The sequence below is a fragment of the Apteryx mantelli genome, chromosome 1 (assembly GCF_036417845.1).
Source record: "Apteryx mantelli isolate bAptMan1 chromosome 1, bAptMan1.hap1, whole genome shotgun sequence".
Classification (NCBI taxonomy): Eukaryota; Metazoa; Chordata; class Aves; order Apterygiformes; family Apterygidae; genus Apteryx; species Apteryx mantelli.
The window spans coordinates 61,563,867-61,579,457 of record NC_089978.1 but is presented as its reverse complement, the minus strand read 5'-3'; the positions used below and the strand labels follow the sequence as shown (position 1 = coordinate 61,579,457).

The 15,591-nt window shown below is 39.8% G+C and overlaps 1 protein-coding gene across 1 annotated transcript in view; it reads left to right on the top strand.

Moving 5' to 3' along the window:
- Positions 1-15,591, top strand: part of NALCN (sodium leak channel, non-selective) — a 253,524-nt gene that overhangs the window by 122,134 nt on the left and 115,799 nt on the right. The window contains exon 11 of the mRNA XM_067289696.1: positions 10,830-10,961. Within this exon, the coding sequence (XP_067145797.1) occupies positions 10,830-10,961 (132 nt within the window). The remainder of the gene's footprint in view (positions 1-10,829; positions 10,962-15,591) is intronic.

The window sequence follows — 15,591 nt, the reverse complement described above, 5'->3', positions numbered from 1 at the left end:
AATGGATGCAGCTGCCATGCTAATGAGAGCCATGAGGGTGAGGCTGTCCTGCAATGTCACCAGGTGGGAATGTGAATATGGGTGCTATAGCTCTTCCTGTACCTGAGGTTAAATGCATTTACCGTTATAAGACCTGTACTTTTAAACTAGCTCCTTTAACTAGGTTGCTGCTAGGAGGTGAATGATACAAAATCACAGAATCACAGAATGGTTGGGGTTGGAAGGGACATCTAGAGATCACCTAGTCCAACCCCCCCAGTTCAAGCAGGGTCACCTAGAGCAGGTAGCCCAGGACCGTGTCCAGGCAGGTTTTGAATATCTCCAAGGACAGAGTCTCTATAACCTCTCTGGGCAAACTGTTCCAGGATCTGACTACCCTCATGGTTAAAAAGTGTTCAGATGGAACTGTGTTTCAGTTTGTGCCCATTGCCTCTCACCCTGTCACTGGGCAACACTGAGAAGAATCAGACTCTGTCCTCTTTACACCCTCCTTTCAGATATTTATACATGTTGATAAGATCCCCTCGAGCCTTCTCTTCTCCAGGCTGAACAGGCCCAGGTCTCTCAGCCTCTCCTCATATAGGTGCTCCCATCTTTTAATACTCTCCATGGACCTTTGCTGGACTCACTCCAGTAAATCCATGTCTTTCTTGTACTCGGGACCCCAGAATCAGACACAGCACTCCAAGTGTGTCTCATGGGGGCTAAGTAAAGGGAAGAATCATTTCCCTTGGCCTGTTGGCAACTTTCTTCCTAATGCAGCCCAGAGGCTATTGGCTGCCTTTGCAACATGGGCTCATTGCTGGTCCGTGTTCACCTTCGTGTCCACCACAACCCCCAAGTCCTTCTCTGCAAAGTGGCTTTCCAGCAGGTCAACCCCCAGCCTGTACTGGTGCAAGGGTTTATTCCTCCCTATTCCTTTGCACTTCTGTGTTGAATTTCATGAGATTCCTGTTGGTTCATTTCTCCAGCCTGTCGAGGTTCCTCTGAATGGCACCACAACCATCTGGATATATCTGCCACCCTCCCAGTTCTGTATTCTTTGCAAACTTGCTGAGGATGCATTCAGTCCCATCCTCCAGGTCATTAAAGAGAATGTTAAACAATACTGGACCCAGTGTTGACTCCTGAGGGACACTACTAATGACTAGCCTCCAGCTGGACTTTGTGCCACTGATCACAACCTTTTGAGCCCATCACCTCACCTAGTTTTCAGTCCACCTCACTGACCACTTATCTAGTCTGTACTTCATCAGTTTGTCTATGAGGATGGTATGGGAGACAGTGTTGAAAGCCTTACTAAAGTCAAGATAAACAACATTCATTGCTCTCCCTTCATCCACCAAGCCAGTCAACTCATCAGAGAAGGCCATCAGTTTGGTCATTTCCCTTTTGTAAATCCATGCTGACTACTCCCGATCACTTGCCTTCCTTCATGTGTCTGGAAATAGTATCCAGGATCAGTTGTTCCATCTCCTTCCCAGGGATCGAGGTAAGGCTGACTGGCCTGTAGTTCCCCAGATCCTCCTTCTTGCCCTTCTTGAAGGTAGGAGTGACATGTGCTTTCTTCCAGTCCTCAGGAACCTCTCCTGATCTTCATAACCTTTCAAAGATAACCAAGAGTGGCCTTGCAATGACATCAGCCAGCTCCCTTAGCACTCTTGGGCATATCCCGTCAGCTCCCATGGATTTGTGTATGTCAGTTTGTTTAAATATTCCCTAACCTGCTCCTCCTCTACTAAGGGTAAGTCTTCATTGCTCCAGACTTCCCCTCTGGTCTCTGGGGCCTGGGATTCCTGATGGCCAGTTTTGCCAGTAAAGACTGAGATAAAGAAGGCACTGAGAAGTCTTTTCTGTGTCCTTTGTCACCAGATCCCCTTCCCCTTTCAGCAGTGGGCCTACAGCCATGTAATCACACTTGATACTTTTCAGGTTTCCCTTGGCAGTATCATTGGTGCTCACATGGAAGAGCAACAGGGGTCTGAGGGCTGGACAAGCCTCAGCAACCTCTTCACAATATCCTGAATGCAAGCCCCTGGCAAGCTGCAATCCTCCCTAGACAGCAGGTCAGGTTGGCGGATAGGGACCTCCATCCTCTGCAGCAGGGAGTCTCCCACTACTAACACTCACCACTTCCTCCTAGTGCTCCTGTGTGTCTGAGGCTTGACTGGCACAGATGGTCCATTTGACACTGTTCCCAGCTTCTCATGAGCTACAAGGGGAATGAACCTATTCTGAAGTTGCAAGTCTTCTGGTGGAACAGAAGCCTTCCTCCTCATGCTAGAAGTCACCAGCTTCCCTCCTCCCCATGTAGGAGTTTCCACTTTTTGACCCGGTAGGCACTGACTCTGCCTGCTTCTCTGCTACAGGTGAAGGTTCTGGCTCCTGAAGCTGCAGAGTCTTGGGGAAGATCCTGTCAATATCGTTTTCACCCTCTCTGATGCTGCACAGTCTGCTGACCTCCTCCTGCAGCTCCTTAGCTCAGCAGCTCAGATCCTCAACCACTGCACACCTCCTGCAGGCAAGAGGCCCCAGGTCCTCCCTACAGCCCCAGACTTGCAGAGCTGCATCCTCCTTCTGAAGCTGCATCTGGGTTGAAGCCTCTGATGTTGCATCAACAGTTGCTTCAACAGCTGTTGGGGACCGTGACCTGTGGTACATCACCACCAGAGCTGAGGACATGTGTGCTGGTCTGAGGCGTGTTACCAGGCCTTTTTTTGCACCCTTCTGCACAAACTGCTGTACAAACTTAGCAAGTTTACAGTATTCTTTATTGTGAAGGAAAAAGACTTGTATGCTTTTTTATTTGTATAAGTACTGTGCTGCTAGGGAGCACACAAATCCCTGTGTGGACACATATGTGATTAATTATATCTTAGTAAAGTACTGGGTCTGTTTCTTCCTGATAGTGTAGATGAAATCACTATATATAAACCAAAAAATAATTTCACCTATTTTATTTAAGGTTTTGTACAATAATTATTTTGTCTGATTGCATTTTCTGAATTTAAGTGTATTGCAATGTTTAGGAAAAAGAGTTAATCCTGCATTCATACTATTCAGGTTCTATTTAGCACTGTTTCATAGTATGTTGCTTTAAGAAAATTACTGCTGAGGTGATGATACTAGCAGTTTTAAATCTGAGGATAAGGTAACAATCTTTATGCATTATTGTTGTCATGAACAATTTAAGTAGTATTTTTAGGTTTCTTTTATGTTGCAGCTGCTGCTCTCCATTTCTCCAAGTCAGATTGCAGTCACTGAAAGGCTGCTTACTTCCTGTGTATCTTTTGCAAAGAAAATGACATATCTGTGCTAGCTGATTTATAAACTGGTGAGGAGGAGGTTCATTTATTTTGAAAGAAGCTATTATTTCAGGAATTTTAGGGCAGAAGAGTCACCATTTCTCTTTTTGATTGTTCTCTTGGAAATTTGTGTGAGGAGAAAAGTGACCACTGTTAGTGGGAAGGGTACAGGAGCATATCTGCTTTATTCTGTTATTACAAGATATTAATTAACAGACTGCCGCTAGTCTGGAGAAGGTGTATGCAATATTTATTCTTTAGTCCTATAGCAAAAATAAGGGTTTTCTTTTTTTTTCCCCTTACAACTCTAGGATGTAAGGAGAAAAGTATCTAACTACTGACAGAAACTTTTGCCTTTAAAGCTACTTGGAAAAAATCGTAACTTACAGTTTTTCATTTCTCTTCAGTAAGTTGTCAATCGTTGTTTCCATTCCTTTACTTCCTAAATGCATATTTTCTCATTCTTCCTAGGTTCACTTCACTTTGTTCCTTTGACTAGAATTCTGGTTTTTTTTAAGTAGATTTTTCTTTTTAAATCAAAATTTGCTATGCAAAAAGTCATGAGAGTCTGGTACAATATAACAGATACATGAATTGCTTGTATTTTCAAATATTAAAAAGACATTTGGACTACTGAAGATGGCCCTTGGCAACTGAGGATTTCTGTATGATTTCAGTTATAGATAATCTGTAAGTGAGTATGGCTGTTTTAAAAACCACGTTGTCATAGCATGAAGAGCAGGACCCCATCTGCACATCAGAGCACATATTTGTGTTTTCCAATATGTTACTATTATTCAGTAATATTTCCAGCTTATTTTGAGGCCCCATTGTAGTAGGCCCTGTAAAAATACATAGTTAGATACAGTCCTGGCCTTGAAAGAGTTTACATACTAACCAGATGAGGTGGGAGGTGGAAAGAGAAGCACAGTAAAGTGAAATGCATACAATATATTTTTCAAGCCAGGACAGTTTTCTGTCTATGCTGTTCTTTCTGCCAGGCAGTGTCATTTGTGCTAGAGCCAGATAAGTAGCACTTACAGAAAGATTTCCAGTTGTATATTATGAAGCCTGCAAGAGTTACCATGTCATTTGTTTTTTGTGCTTCCTTGAACATTTTGTATTATCTCCTGCCGCTGGTAACAAAGGCTCTCTGCGCTATACATGGCCTTAAAATGACGTTAAAGTGACCTAAAAGTAACTAGAGATTCCAAGGAGATTTTCCTTTGAACTATGGACTTGATACAGTCATTACATCCATCCCTTCACTAAGAAGTTCCTGTGCCATCATAAAATATGTTAAAAAATGGTTTCCATAACATAAACTGGAGAGGAATTGCCTTACTCTTGTTGCCCTGGGCCAGGAAATCTGGATTGGAAAGCTGGGACTACCTCCCTAACATCACCAGAGTTAATAACATCTGAGTTGAGACCATTGACTTAATTCCTCTACTCTGTGTAAATGCCCCCCTTCTCAGCAGCTTTAAAACTCACCCTTCACATCAGTCCCTACATGAAGTTGCTTTACTTGAATTTGTACCCCTCAAATATAGTAGCTGTATCTCAGATATGCAGTGTTATGTAGTGTCCCAGACTGGTATGTAAGTGCATCAAAGTAATATATTAAAAAGACTGTTCCCTTGAAATTCAGAGTTAATAGTTAATAATTTTCAGAAATGTTCAGATTGCGGAGTGTGAGCATAATTTGCTAAGTTCTCCCTGCAAGCGTCTCTTTGTCAGGCAGTCATAAAGCAGGTTGAAAGCAAAATGGTTTATAGAAGATTAGTTACACAGCTTGTAAAATGCTCTACAATGTTCTGCAAACAAAGGGGAAAATTTTCTGCAATTTCACAATTTTGTACTTGCTCAGATGGCCGTTAACCAGCAAGATGAAAATCAAATTTATCCCATTCATGCTATGAATTATATATGATTAGCAGTGTATAGAATGTGATTTTCTAAAGCTCCTTTCATTGTCAAGGTATCTTCAAGCACTTTGTAAAAACAAAATGACAAAATAAACACCATAAGTGTACTAAACCTGTACAGGACCAAAAAACTTGTCTTTCCTTTAGACCTAGATTGAGTTGTTGCTCAGTGCTCTTAGAAATCATACCATATAGAATCCTAAAAGTCAAACTTTCTTTGCCATTTCCAGTCTTGTTCCAGGAACAGTACCTTATAATAAACTTTGAGGCATATTATTTCTCCTGCTTTCAATATCAAATCGAGATTGGCTAGCACCTTGAGTGACCATTTCCCACATTACTTTCTTAGCAGTAAGAATTCTGTGCAGACAACTTAAACTGTCCCTGTTATATAAGTCCCATGATCCCCCGTATGTGTTTAGATGTTGTGGGCCACACCCTGACACAATGGCCTAAAATATTAGAATCTATTCAAAAAACACTTCAATTTATTTGACTTGCTGTTTTCTGTGCACTGTCCAGGTGCTGCATCAGCTCATGAACTTGACTGACGTTTTGTTAGCTTTTCTGAGTAAGGGTTAGAAATTTAGAAAATCAAATCTGATGTATTCTGTGATATTCACATTAGTCCAGCTAATAGGATTTTAAGAGAAGCGTCAGGTATCATGAGAATTGTAATATAGTTAGAGAATGTAACAACACAAGCCATGGTGGTGCTGTGCATGGAAATGGGCTAGGAGTCATATTTGCCCTTGGTGCCGCTGCATTGGCATGATATAGGCAACAGTCCCATGAGCAAAAAAGACTGGAGTAACACAGATGTAACTTTTCTGGTTGTGATAACTATTTAAAAATAATACCCAATTCTTTTTTACCCATTAAATAGCAACTTTAACAAATCAAAATCAGTTCTAAGTACCTGAGAGGATGGTGTTCCAGCAAGCACAGGTAGACATGTACAAATAACTAAAACACTTTCAGATTTCACTGTACAGGTAAGAAACTTTTTTCCTAACTTTGATACTCCCAAACTGTATATCAATCAGCATGGAAACTATAGGAAAGTTGTATCTATACCTAGTTATATTTTAGATATACTTTAACACTTCATAAAACAATACCCCCCCATTTAATGTTTTAATAGCATGGCTCAGGCGAGCCCCTTTTCATCTTCACTGGCTTTTGCTATTAGCCTAAGGTACTAGATACTGCTAAAGGATTCCAGCAAAGCTTCCAGATAGGTTGTCAAAAACTTTATATGAGTTACACATTTAGTTGTAGTTAATTTTGCACATATTACACATATTACTGTAATGATTTGGTGAGCTTCTGTGTGGATCTGGGATGTTAGGTATCATTTTTCACTTAGAATTCCTCAGCTGTAATAAACATATCCCTAATGTTAAATAAAAGAGTAGAATTTTAGAAGATTTTTCCACTTTCATGAAATTCCAGTCTAAGCACAAAGTAGATGCTCAGCTCCCTTGTGTTTCCAAGCACTGAAAGAATTTGTATTGATAAAGGTGTGTCATGCATTGTTTTTTAGGGCCATTGAATATTTAATGTACTGTTCAGTCCACATTGTTCACAGTGTCCTGGACACTGAGAATCATCATTCTGCATGAAGCCAGATGCCAACATCAGAAGTGACTCATAGTACATGTAAGAAATTCTTCACTGCTGTAGGTGATTGATGGCAGCAACAGGGCATTTCACTTGAGACTGCTTCAACACAGCAAATCTTAAGTCCAATTTAATATTAGACACAGTTTTCCCATCATGCAGCTGGCTGACAACAACATCAGAACATTTCTTTCATCATATTCCTACACAGTTTAAGAAACACACATCCAAGGGCTGAAAAAGGTCACTAAATTAAACAAGAACAAAAGCTGGCATTATGTCTCTTCTTTCAAGCTTGCACAGAGAATTTTCCATGGCTGTGTGCTCTGAAAAGGTCTGTAATCCAAATGACACACTGATGATCTGGTGATCCAAAATGATTTTTAAGGCTTGGGTAAGTGCTTTGGGCTAAATTCATCTTTCTCTTACACCTCATTTCAAATGTCTTACAGAAATGTTTAAAGAGAGAGTGAGCTCTCATGGTCAAACATTATGGTAGAGGTGCAAAAAGGGGACTTTGTAAGTTACATACAGTTGAACCGTTTGAAGGGTACGAATCCAAATTAAAATTCTGTGGTGCAGAAAGAACAAAATAAGACAGATGAAAGTGCTGGGCACAGTAGGCGTGTGGGCTAGAACAGGGTGATTGATCTCCTAAGGATATTGCAGTCTGGCTTCAAGAGGCCAACAGGAAAGCTGCTTATCATGCATAGCATTCATGACAGGTGAGCAACCAGACTGGCATGCTAAAGAAAAAAACAAGAAAGTAACTTGTGCTGTGGCCCAAGGCACAATAAAAAAGATGTCATAGAGGGTCACACAGATAATCTAAATCCAATTATCTGAGCTTCCAGAAAGAATATTTTGTATTTGTATGTAATGTGAATGTATGAATATTCACCCTTGACACAAAAGGTTTGTAATAAATACCAACCCACATGATCCCATTCTGGCCCCCATGAGCAGGCCAGTACTGGGATTTAAAAGTAATGAGTTTCTTTTTTGGGTCTCCTCAGCAAAGCTTTTTTGCTGTGCGTGTGTATTTGCTCAGATATCTCCACCTTGCTGGCCCCTTGGGCTCTCTCTGCTTCTGCCAGCAGCCAGCTGCTTTTCTGTCTTGCTCCAGCCTTCACATTGTCTGCCACAGCCAGCTCCTAATTTGCTGCCCCAGCCAGCTGTTCCTGCCTGTGCCCAGCCTGTGACTAGCTTGTATTCTGTCTGAACTTCTTTCTTTATTAGCTTGAATTGCATTACAAACATAATGCCTTCGACTAGCTAAATCATCTCCTTTCACTTTAGTTGAGATGGGAAGGTGGCCTCTGCGTAACTGAAGAGCAGCTTCACTGACTTTTACTGACCTTTTTATCGTGCCATTAGAGTGTTATTTATATTATCGTAGTTTATTCTCCAGCATAACATATACCAGCGGAAAAGCCTTTTTATGAGTGTCCCAAGATATGGGCTGTATGACAACCTGTGCATGTATATATGTGTGTATCAAGGTGGATTATGCATTTTTATTCTTCCTGTATTACCATTTTGCTTCTCTGTTTTTTCTTATGAAGAGAAAGAAAAGTGCATTTGGCAGCTGCACTTACTAATTTCTCTTCCCAAGTACTTTCACAATTGAGGCAGCATACTTTCCTACTATGAAGGAAATTTTGACACTATTAAAAATACAGTGTAAAATATGCAGAGAGACTGTCTGTTTAGAACTTATGTGTGAAATAGAAATATAACAGATATGATGCTACCTGTTGTGAATCACGCCACTTATAAAAATGCATCATTGAAGCCAATAGCCCTATCTTTTATTATTGTATTCTCATAGCTTGCCTTGTTTTGAATTAGAAATAAACACAAAACCTCTTTTAGCCATTCAGTTTTACTGATTTCACTGCACTTTAGACATTGTTATGAGCCTAGGCTTGTTCTATAAACTTCTGACTGTCAGGCTTTATCTCCTAAGCCTTACTCCTTTCTAGGTTGGAATATACAACCATTTCATGCCACTTGGATCAAAAGTGGCCAACCTGAATGAGTAGGGTTGAGCTGTCTCCTCTCTGCAGTGTTAATGGCGAATCACACAGGAAGCCCAGAAGTTAAGGACCAAGAGGTAGTCCTATGAGCTGAATGCTTGTAACTATGTGCTTATTCTCCACTCTGCTTCCGTGTAAATTTAAACGAACTGCCATAAAACACCAGTGGACTTCAATAGACCATGAATGCTCCTATAGGTATCTACAAGTCTTAGCTAAAAGCCTGAACACCTGCTGGTACTTGCTGCATCCAGTATGTGCCTGATCGTCCTCTAATTTGATCACAAAAAGCACTATGGGCCAAGACCATAAGATCTGGGAAGGGTAATGTAAAATGTAAAAGTGGACATTTCTTTATCAGCATAGCAACTACAGATCACTAAAGACTGAGACAATATTTTACAACTGTGTGTTTGAGTCTTCTAAGAGGATAATATATCTTTACAAATGTATGTAAAGATTATGTAATTAATTTTTGGATTCTTCTATAACATCTTCACAGTAATGAGGCCCAGATGTTGGGACACCCCAATATCTGCTGGAAGGGCAACACAGCAGAACACAAGCAATCCAGAAGATTTCTGGAGTGCATTGATGACAAGGGTGACCCAGAAGTCAATATGGGGAGGCACTATGCTGGACGACATACTTGTACACAAGGAAGAACTGGTCAGGGATGTGAAAGTCAGTGACAGCCTTGGCTGCAGTGACAATGAGATAGTGGAGTTCAGGACCCTGAGAAACAGGAACAAGGCCAAAAGCAGGATCACAACCCTGAATTTCAGGATACTGTCCTGTTCAGGGACCTGCTTGGAAGAATCCCATGCGATACAGTCCTGGAGAGAAGAGGGGTCCAGAAGAGCTGGTTGACTTTCAAGGATTACCTCCACCAAGCTCAAGAATGGTCCATCCCCATGGGCACTCAAGCAAAGGTGGCAAGTGGCCTACATGGATGAGCGAAGAGCTCCTGACAAAACTCAGACATAAAAAGGAAGCATACAAGAGGTGGAAGCAGGGTCAGGCAGCCCAGGAAGATTATAGAGACACTGTCCAAGCATGCAGGAATAGGGTTAGGAAAGCCAAAGCTCAACTGGAGCTGAGTTTGAAAGTGCTGTGAAGGGCAACAAGACAAACTTCTACAGCTACAGCAGGAACTGCGTGCCTCCATTTTTCTTGTCTTCTATGGGATTGCGGCAGCAGTGACACATAGCACGTAGAGCCCAGACATGTGAAGCTCTACTAGAAGGCTCTCAGCATTTCAGGTGCTCCCCAATCAGCAGTTATGGGTGGGATTGATCTCACCTAAATTTAAACACGTATCATGTAGATGTCTACCTCCAACCCAGTCAGTGCAGAGAAAAAAACTTTGAAGGCACAGTTCATTGGGCCGGATATAGTTATCTACTATAGAATAATGAGATTTACACAGTAAGACGATAGCTTGACATCAGATGAATCCCATATTATTTGTCTTTTCTGAAGCAAAGGCAGTGGTCAAGATAGAATTGATATTACTTGTTCCTGAACAAGATGTCATTAAGATCTGTATTAAGATCATAATGAAGGAATATTAACCAAGGGGAAATGAGTAGTTAGAAATACAGTTTAGGCTTTAAAAGGCTTGAAAAGCAATGGTATTCACATTCTAAATCACAATCCTAAAGCAATGGTATTCACATTAAATGATAAACCTTCTGTAAAAAGTTGATTGGCAAATGAGAAACTGAAAAGTAAAAAAAAAACTTGCATATATAAACCAGTTGAAGTACTATCTTAGAATATATTTTAAAGAGTAATAACTTAGTATCACCTAAAGAAGCTTTATGAAAACATATTATTATAGCTGACTGTATGTTTTGACAATGTAATAGAACTTTTTCATACATGTGGTTTGACTCATTGTGATTATAAAATTTTCTTTTTCTTTTCTGCAGAAAATGATGAGGTCATCAGTGTTTCATATGTTCATACTAAGTATGGTGGCTGTGGATGTGATTGTTGCTGCTAGTAATTACTACAAAGGAGAAAATTTCAAGAGACAATACGATGAATTTTACCTAGCTGAGGTGAGTATGTTGAAATCACTATCCAGATATTTTTCAAGATAAGCAAACAGAGAATGTGAATGTCAAGCACATTTTAGTATGTAATTTTTTTATCCCCTTAAGCATTCCAAGAATTCTTTGCTCACTAGTTCAAGTTCTTCTGTCTGACAATGTCTGACAGCCCTATTTTACAACCTTTTGAAAGGTAATTTCCTCAAACAAAATGTCAGTGGTAAGGAGCAGAGGCTTAAGTATAACATCTGCAGGCAATGCATAGCTGCTAAGTTGCTTTCTTTCTCTAGGAGTGTAACATTGAAAAAAAATTAGCTTTAAAAAATGACAAAAATTCTGTCTTTAAAAAATATAGTGCCTCTTTCTGAAATCATCTTTATTCAGTTAGGCATTTAAGCTTATACTTAGCTATTAGCAGGTCCTTAAGCATAGCTAAAATAGTGTTCCAAATAGCCTGGCTTCAGTAACCTCCAGAGCACACTGCAAAAGACATTTATTCAGTCATGAATCTGGAGAAAGAGGTGGTTGTGCTCCTGAACCACTGAAGTGGAGGAGAAAAGTTTATTTATATGTGATATTCGGGCAGAGACCCTGCCTGAGTGATTAGTTTTTTGAGGATTTTACTGTAGTGCATGTGCTAGGGTGCCTAGAGCCTTGCATACTTGTCTTTTTAGTATTATTTAATTCAGTTTTGAACAAAAAATTACTTGAGTTGTTGGTACTAATATGTAGGTATAATTTCAAACAGATATTTGTTTTTTTTCCTGAGTCAAGGCTGAAGTCAGTACTGTAGGTTTCCTTATTAGAAATACTGATCTCAGCAAGTGCTGTGAATTGTCACCTCATCCAAGAATCAAGACACCATTGTTGAAGGTCACCAAGTTCAGTCCTCTGAAGATGCTGGCCATGGTTTCCTGGACTGGGCACCTGTCTAGCTTGATGGTCACTGCAGTTCCCCTGTCTTTGTCCCTTTTTGGTGCCAGAGGGGGGAGCAACTGAAAAGAAGCTCTGAGTGTAATTTAAGACCTCAGTTCCTGAAGACAAACATTCTCACGCTAGAGAATGAGACAACATTGCCAGCCAATAAGGCAGCAATGACAGTGGCAGAGGCAAAAAGTCTGATGACTTGTGCTCTAGGGGTTTTAGATGTCAAAATTCATTTGTGAGTCAGGCTCAAGTGCACAACTTTGTACTTTCATCCATAATGATACAATGCTTTATGAATCTCCCTCTTGTGATAACTTCAGCTGATACCTGGTTTTTTATTTATGTTAGCTCTAGAATTTATATCTGATCTCTTGAAATCTTGTGAAACAGAGACTTCACCAGTTCTGGGGCAAAAATGAGAGCAAAGAAAAGTTAAAGGTACAACCGGAGTCCAAACCCTGGAGCAAGTGCAAATTGTGGAGACATCAGTGCTGCATCATTCTCTATTGTCTCTCATGCCATTGGGGATGGCTGAAGATTGTATGAACATTGAGTAAATGTCCCAGCACCTGAAGCACGAGCTCTCTCCACTGACGAATCATGCCTATATGCCCTTCCTTGTTAGCAGGGTGTGTGTGAATTACAGTAAAAGCAAAGGTTTATACAGATGAAAATATCCACTTTGGCATCATGTTCCCCTCCTTTCTTTTGACTGGTAGCAGAAGTTAGTGACTAAAAAGCACCCTAAAATGTCAGGATGGATCACGAAGACCAGTATGAAAGTTGGTTATTCATCATTGTTCATTGGTGAATCATGCATTTGCTTCCTCACTGAGCCTGAGGATCCTAACTTTGAGTATAACACTCACAGCCTTATTTTTCTCTTAGAAGAGTAACTGCCTTCTCAGTATTTCTGTGAAGTAAACCTTCTTGTGTTTCTGGGCCCTTGAGTTCTAGGAAGGTTATATTCTAGGTTCAAATACCTTTAAAATGACTGATAAAGTCAGGGTGTTTGAATGCCTTAGCAAAGTCAGTTCAGTGATAAAGACAGGCCATTTGCCAATATGCACTTTAAAATGTATTCAGTAAATATTTAGTGTTTAGTATAATGTGTTCCAATAGCACTTAATGGATTTAATGGATTTTCCTATTATCAAATATGCAAAGTGTTTTTGAAGGGAGGGACCAATGTGATAGAGTGTAAATGTACTTATTGTTTTAAGAACTCCAGAAAATTTTGTCACTGTTAAACTGAGTAAATTTCTTTATACAGTCACTCCTTTCCCATGGCATAGCAATATATTCCATACTATTGATCAACAAATGTTAGGAATTCATCCCATCTAGCTTAGTTATGCTGGTCAGACCCAGAATCCAAAATTTTAGTCAGAAAAGTAACTGAATGGTGATTTCATATTTTCAAATTAATAATAAAACTAAACAACCCCCCCAAAGGCTTTAAAAGTACTTTGTTCCATAAATTAAACAAGCTTTTTAACAAAAAAATTACCAAAATTTACCATATTGAAGTTAGCCCAAATTTTAGACAGTTGTTCAAGAAAGAGTAATTATAAAATATATTATCTTTACTTTATCTCAAGTTCTGAGCACATTCTAAAAACAATATGAATGTGAAAGAGGATGATCCTGGGAATAAGTCATTGGAATAAAACCAGCAAATTCTGGATTCTCTTCCCATAGCTTCCCCCGGTTTGGGGATATATGTAGTCTTCATATTTTCTCTTCATAGATGTGGGGATAATGAAACTTATTTTAATCTCCTGGGCCAGGATCAAATAATTAAAGCCTAAGACCATAAACTTTTCATGGTAGGCATGAAACAACAAAATGGAGCCTGGATTTTGTAACAAAATAGCATTTATTCTATTTATATTCCAAATAGGAATGTAGTGAAAACACTGCATGTGCTATTTCTGATGCAGCACTGAATATATAGTATAATTATGCCTTTATTAATCAGTGCTAGAAATACTCTCTCTTCAACATCTAGTTGAAGTTTAGATGCTTTTTGCAACAGAAGCACTTGCCAGGGTTTTAATAATTCAAGATGAGTACATCATGTAGATTAGCATATTATATTTCTGTCTTATGAACAATGTCTGCATTTCTTTAAAGATAGATTTTCCTCTCTCTGTACAGTTTACAATACTGATTTTTTGGGGAGGAGTCAGAAAACTCTTATCTTTGCAGTCTAAGTGTTTACATTTCTAAGTGTATAAGCTAAATTAATCTGAAATACAGAAGGTATTCTGTTTATTTGTAAGACAAACAGTTTTGAAGTCCCTTAGATTTTATACCTCTGATGCTTTTACTATAGAAACTGTAAAAATCAAATAAGAACAAGCCCCAAGACTCTTATGGCAGAAGGTATAAAATGCAGCATCAAAAGAGCAGAAGAGTCAAAAAAAAAAAAGAAATCCTAGGAGAGATGGAAAATTGATAAGCTGGTTTCATTTCCTACTTGGTTATTGTGAAACTTGTTCTTTGCAGCACAGGGCGTACAAAGATACTGTTTTTAAGAGCCTTGAGGAGGCTGAATATTCACATGGTGCAGACTGTTCCACAGCGGTTGGCTTGTTTCCTTGGTGAGGGAGACTGTTTGGAGCAGGCTGCACTGCGGTTGCTCTGTATTTTCCATTAGGCCAGGCTGCAGAAAGCTTTCCCTTCGGAGGGAGCTCACTTGAGCAGACAACAGCAGTGAGGATTCTCTGTGTTTAAGGAAATGGCCAGACAGATTAAAGCAAACTATATTGCTCCCTGAACCTTTGTCCAGAAGTCATCTTGGAAGCAGCCGACTTTAGGAGCAGACATGGCCTGATGTAATAGCTCATAGGGTCCATTTCAACAACCCACAAGTTATAGTGGCCTAGAATTGTAGAAACGTGTCCATTTGAATTTAGTAGACAAACCTAACTGAAATTATTCAGATACCCAGTAGCAAAAAAAAAATCCTGCTTTCTGTGTTGGAGGGAGAAGACAGACTCAGGAGGGAAAGAGTCAAAGGTTAAACAAAAAGAGAAAAGATAGAAATGAATTCTAAACCCAGATCCCATAATTTAGTACAATATACCCAATAGTAATAAGAGGATCTGACAAGCATTTGAACTTGTATCACAGAATCACAGAATGGTTGAGGTTGGAAGGGACCTCTGGAGATCATCTAGTCCAACCCCCCTGCTCAAGCAGGGTCACCTAGAGCACATTGTACAGGATCACAGCTAGGTGGGTTTTGAATATCTCCAGAGAAGGAGACTCCACAACATCTCGGGGCAACCTGTTCCAGTGCTCTGTCACCCTCACAGTGAAGAAGTTTTTCCTCATATTCAGATGGAACATCAACCTTGCAGATTAAGCAAAACCAGACTTATAACAGGAGGAGCTGACCACCAAATACAGCATCTGAGGCCTCAGAAAGAGTAGAGATCCAAACCCATTTTGGTCATTGTTATTGAGGACGTTGATTTTACCTGCTCAAAACTTAAATAGAATAGTGGTGGATGTTTGTTTTTATGTGATTGTAATACTGCCTTCCATTAAAAGAGGTTGCAGAGTGGAAGTCTTACTGCAGACATGCAAGGTTCATCTAAGTACTGTTTTAGAGGGCTGAAAACAGGGTTCAAAACTGGTGCTCCTATATTCTTCCTTTTGGGTTCCTTTTGTAGTAAGTCTGTTTCCTTGTATTGATGCTGCC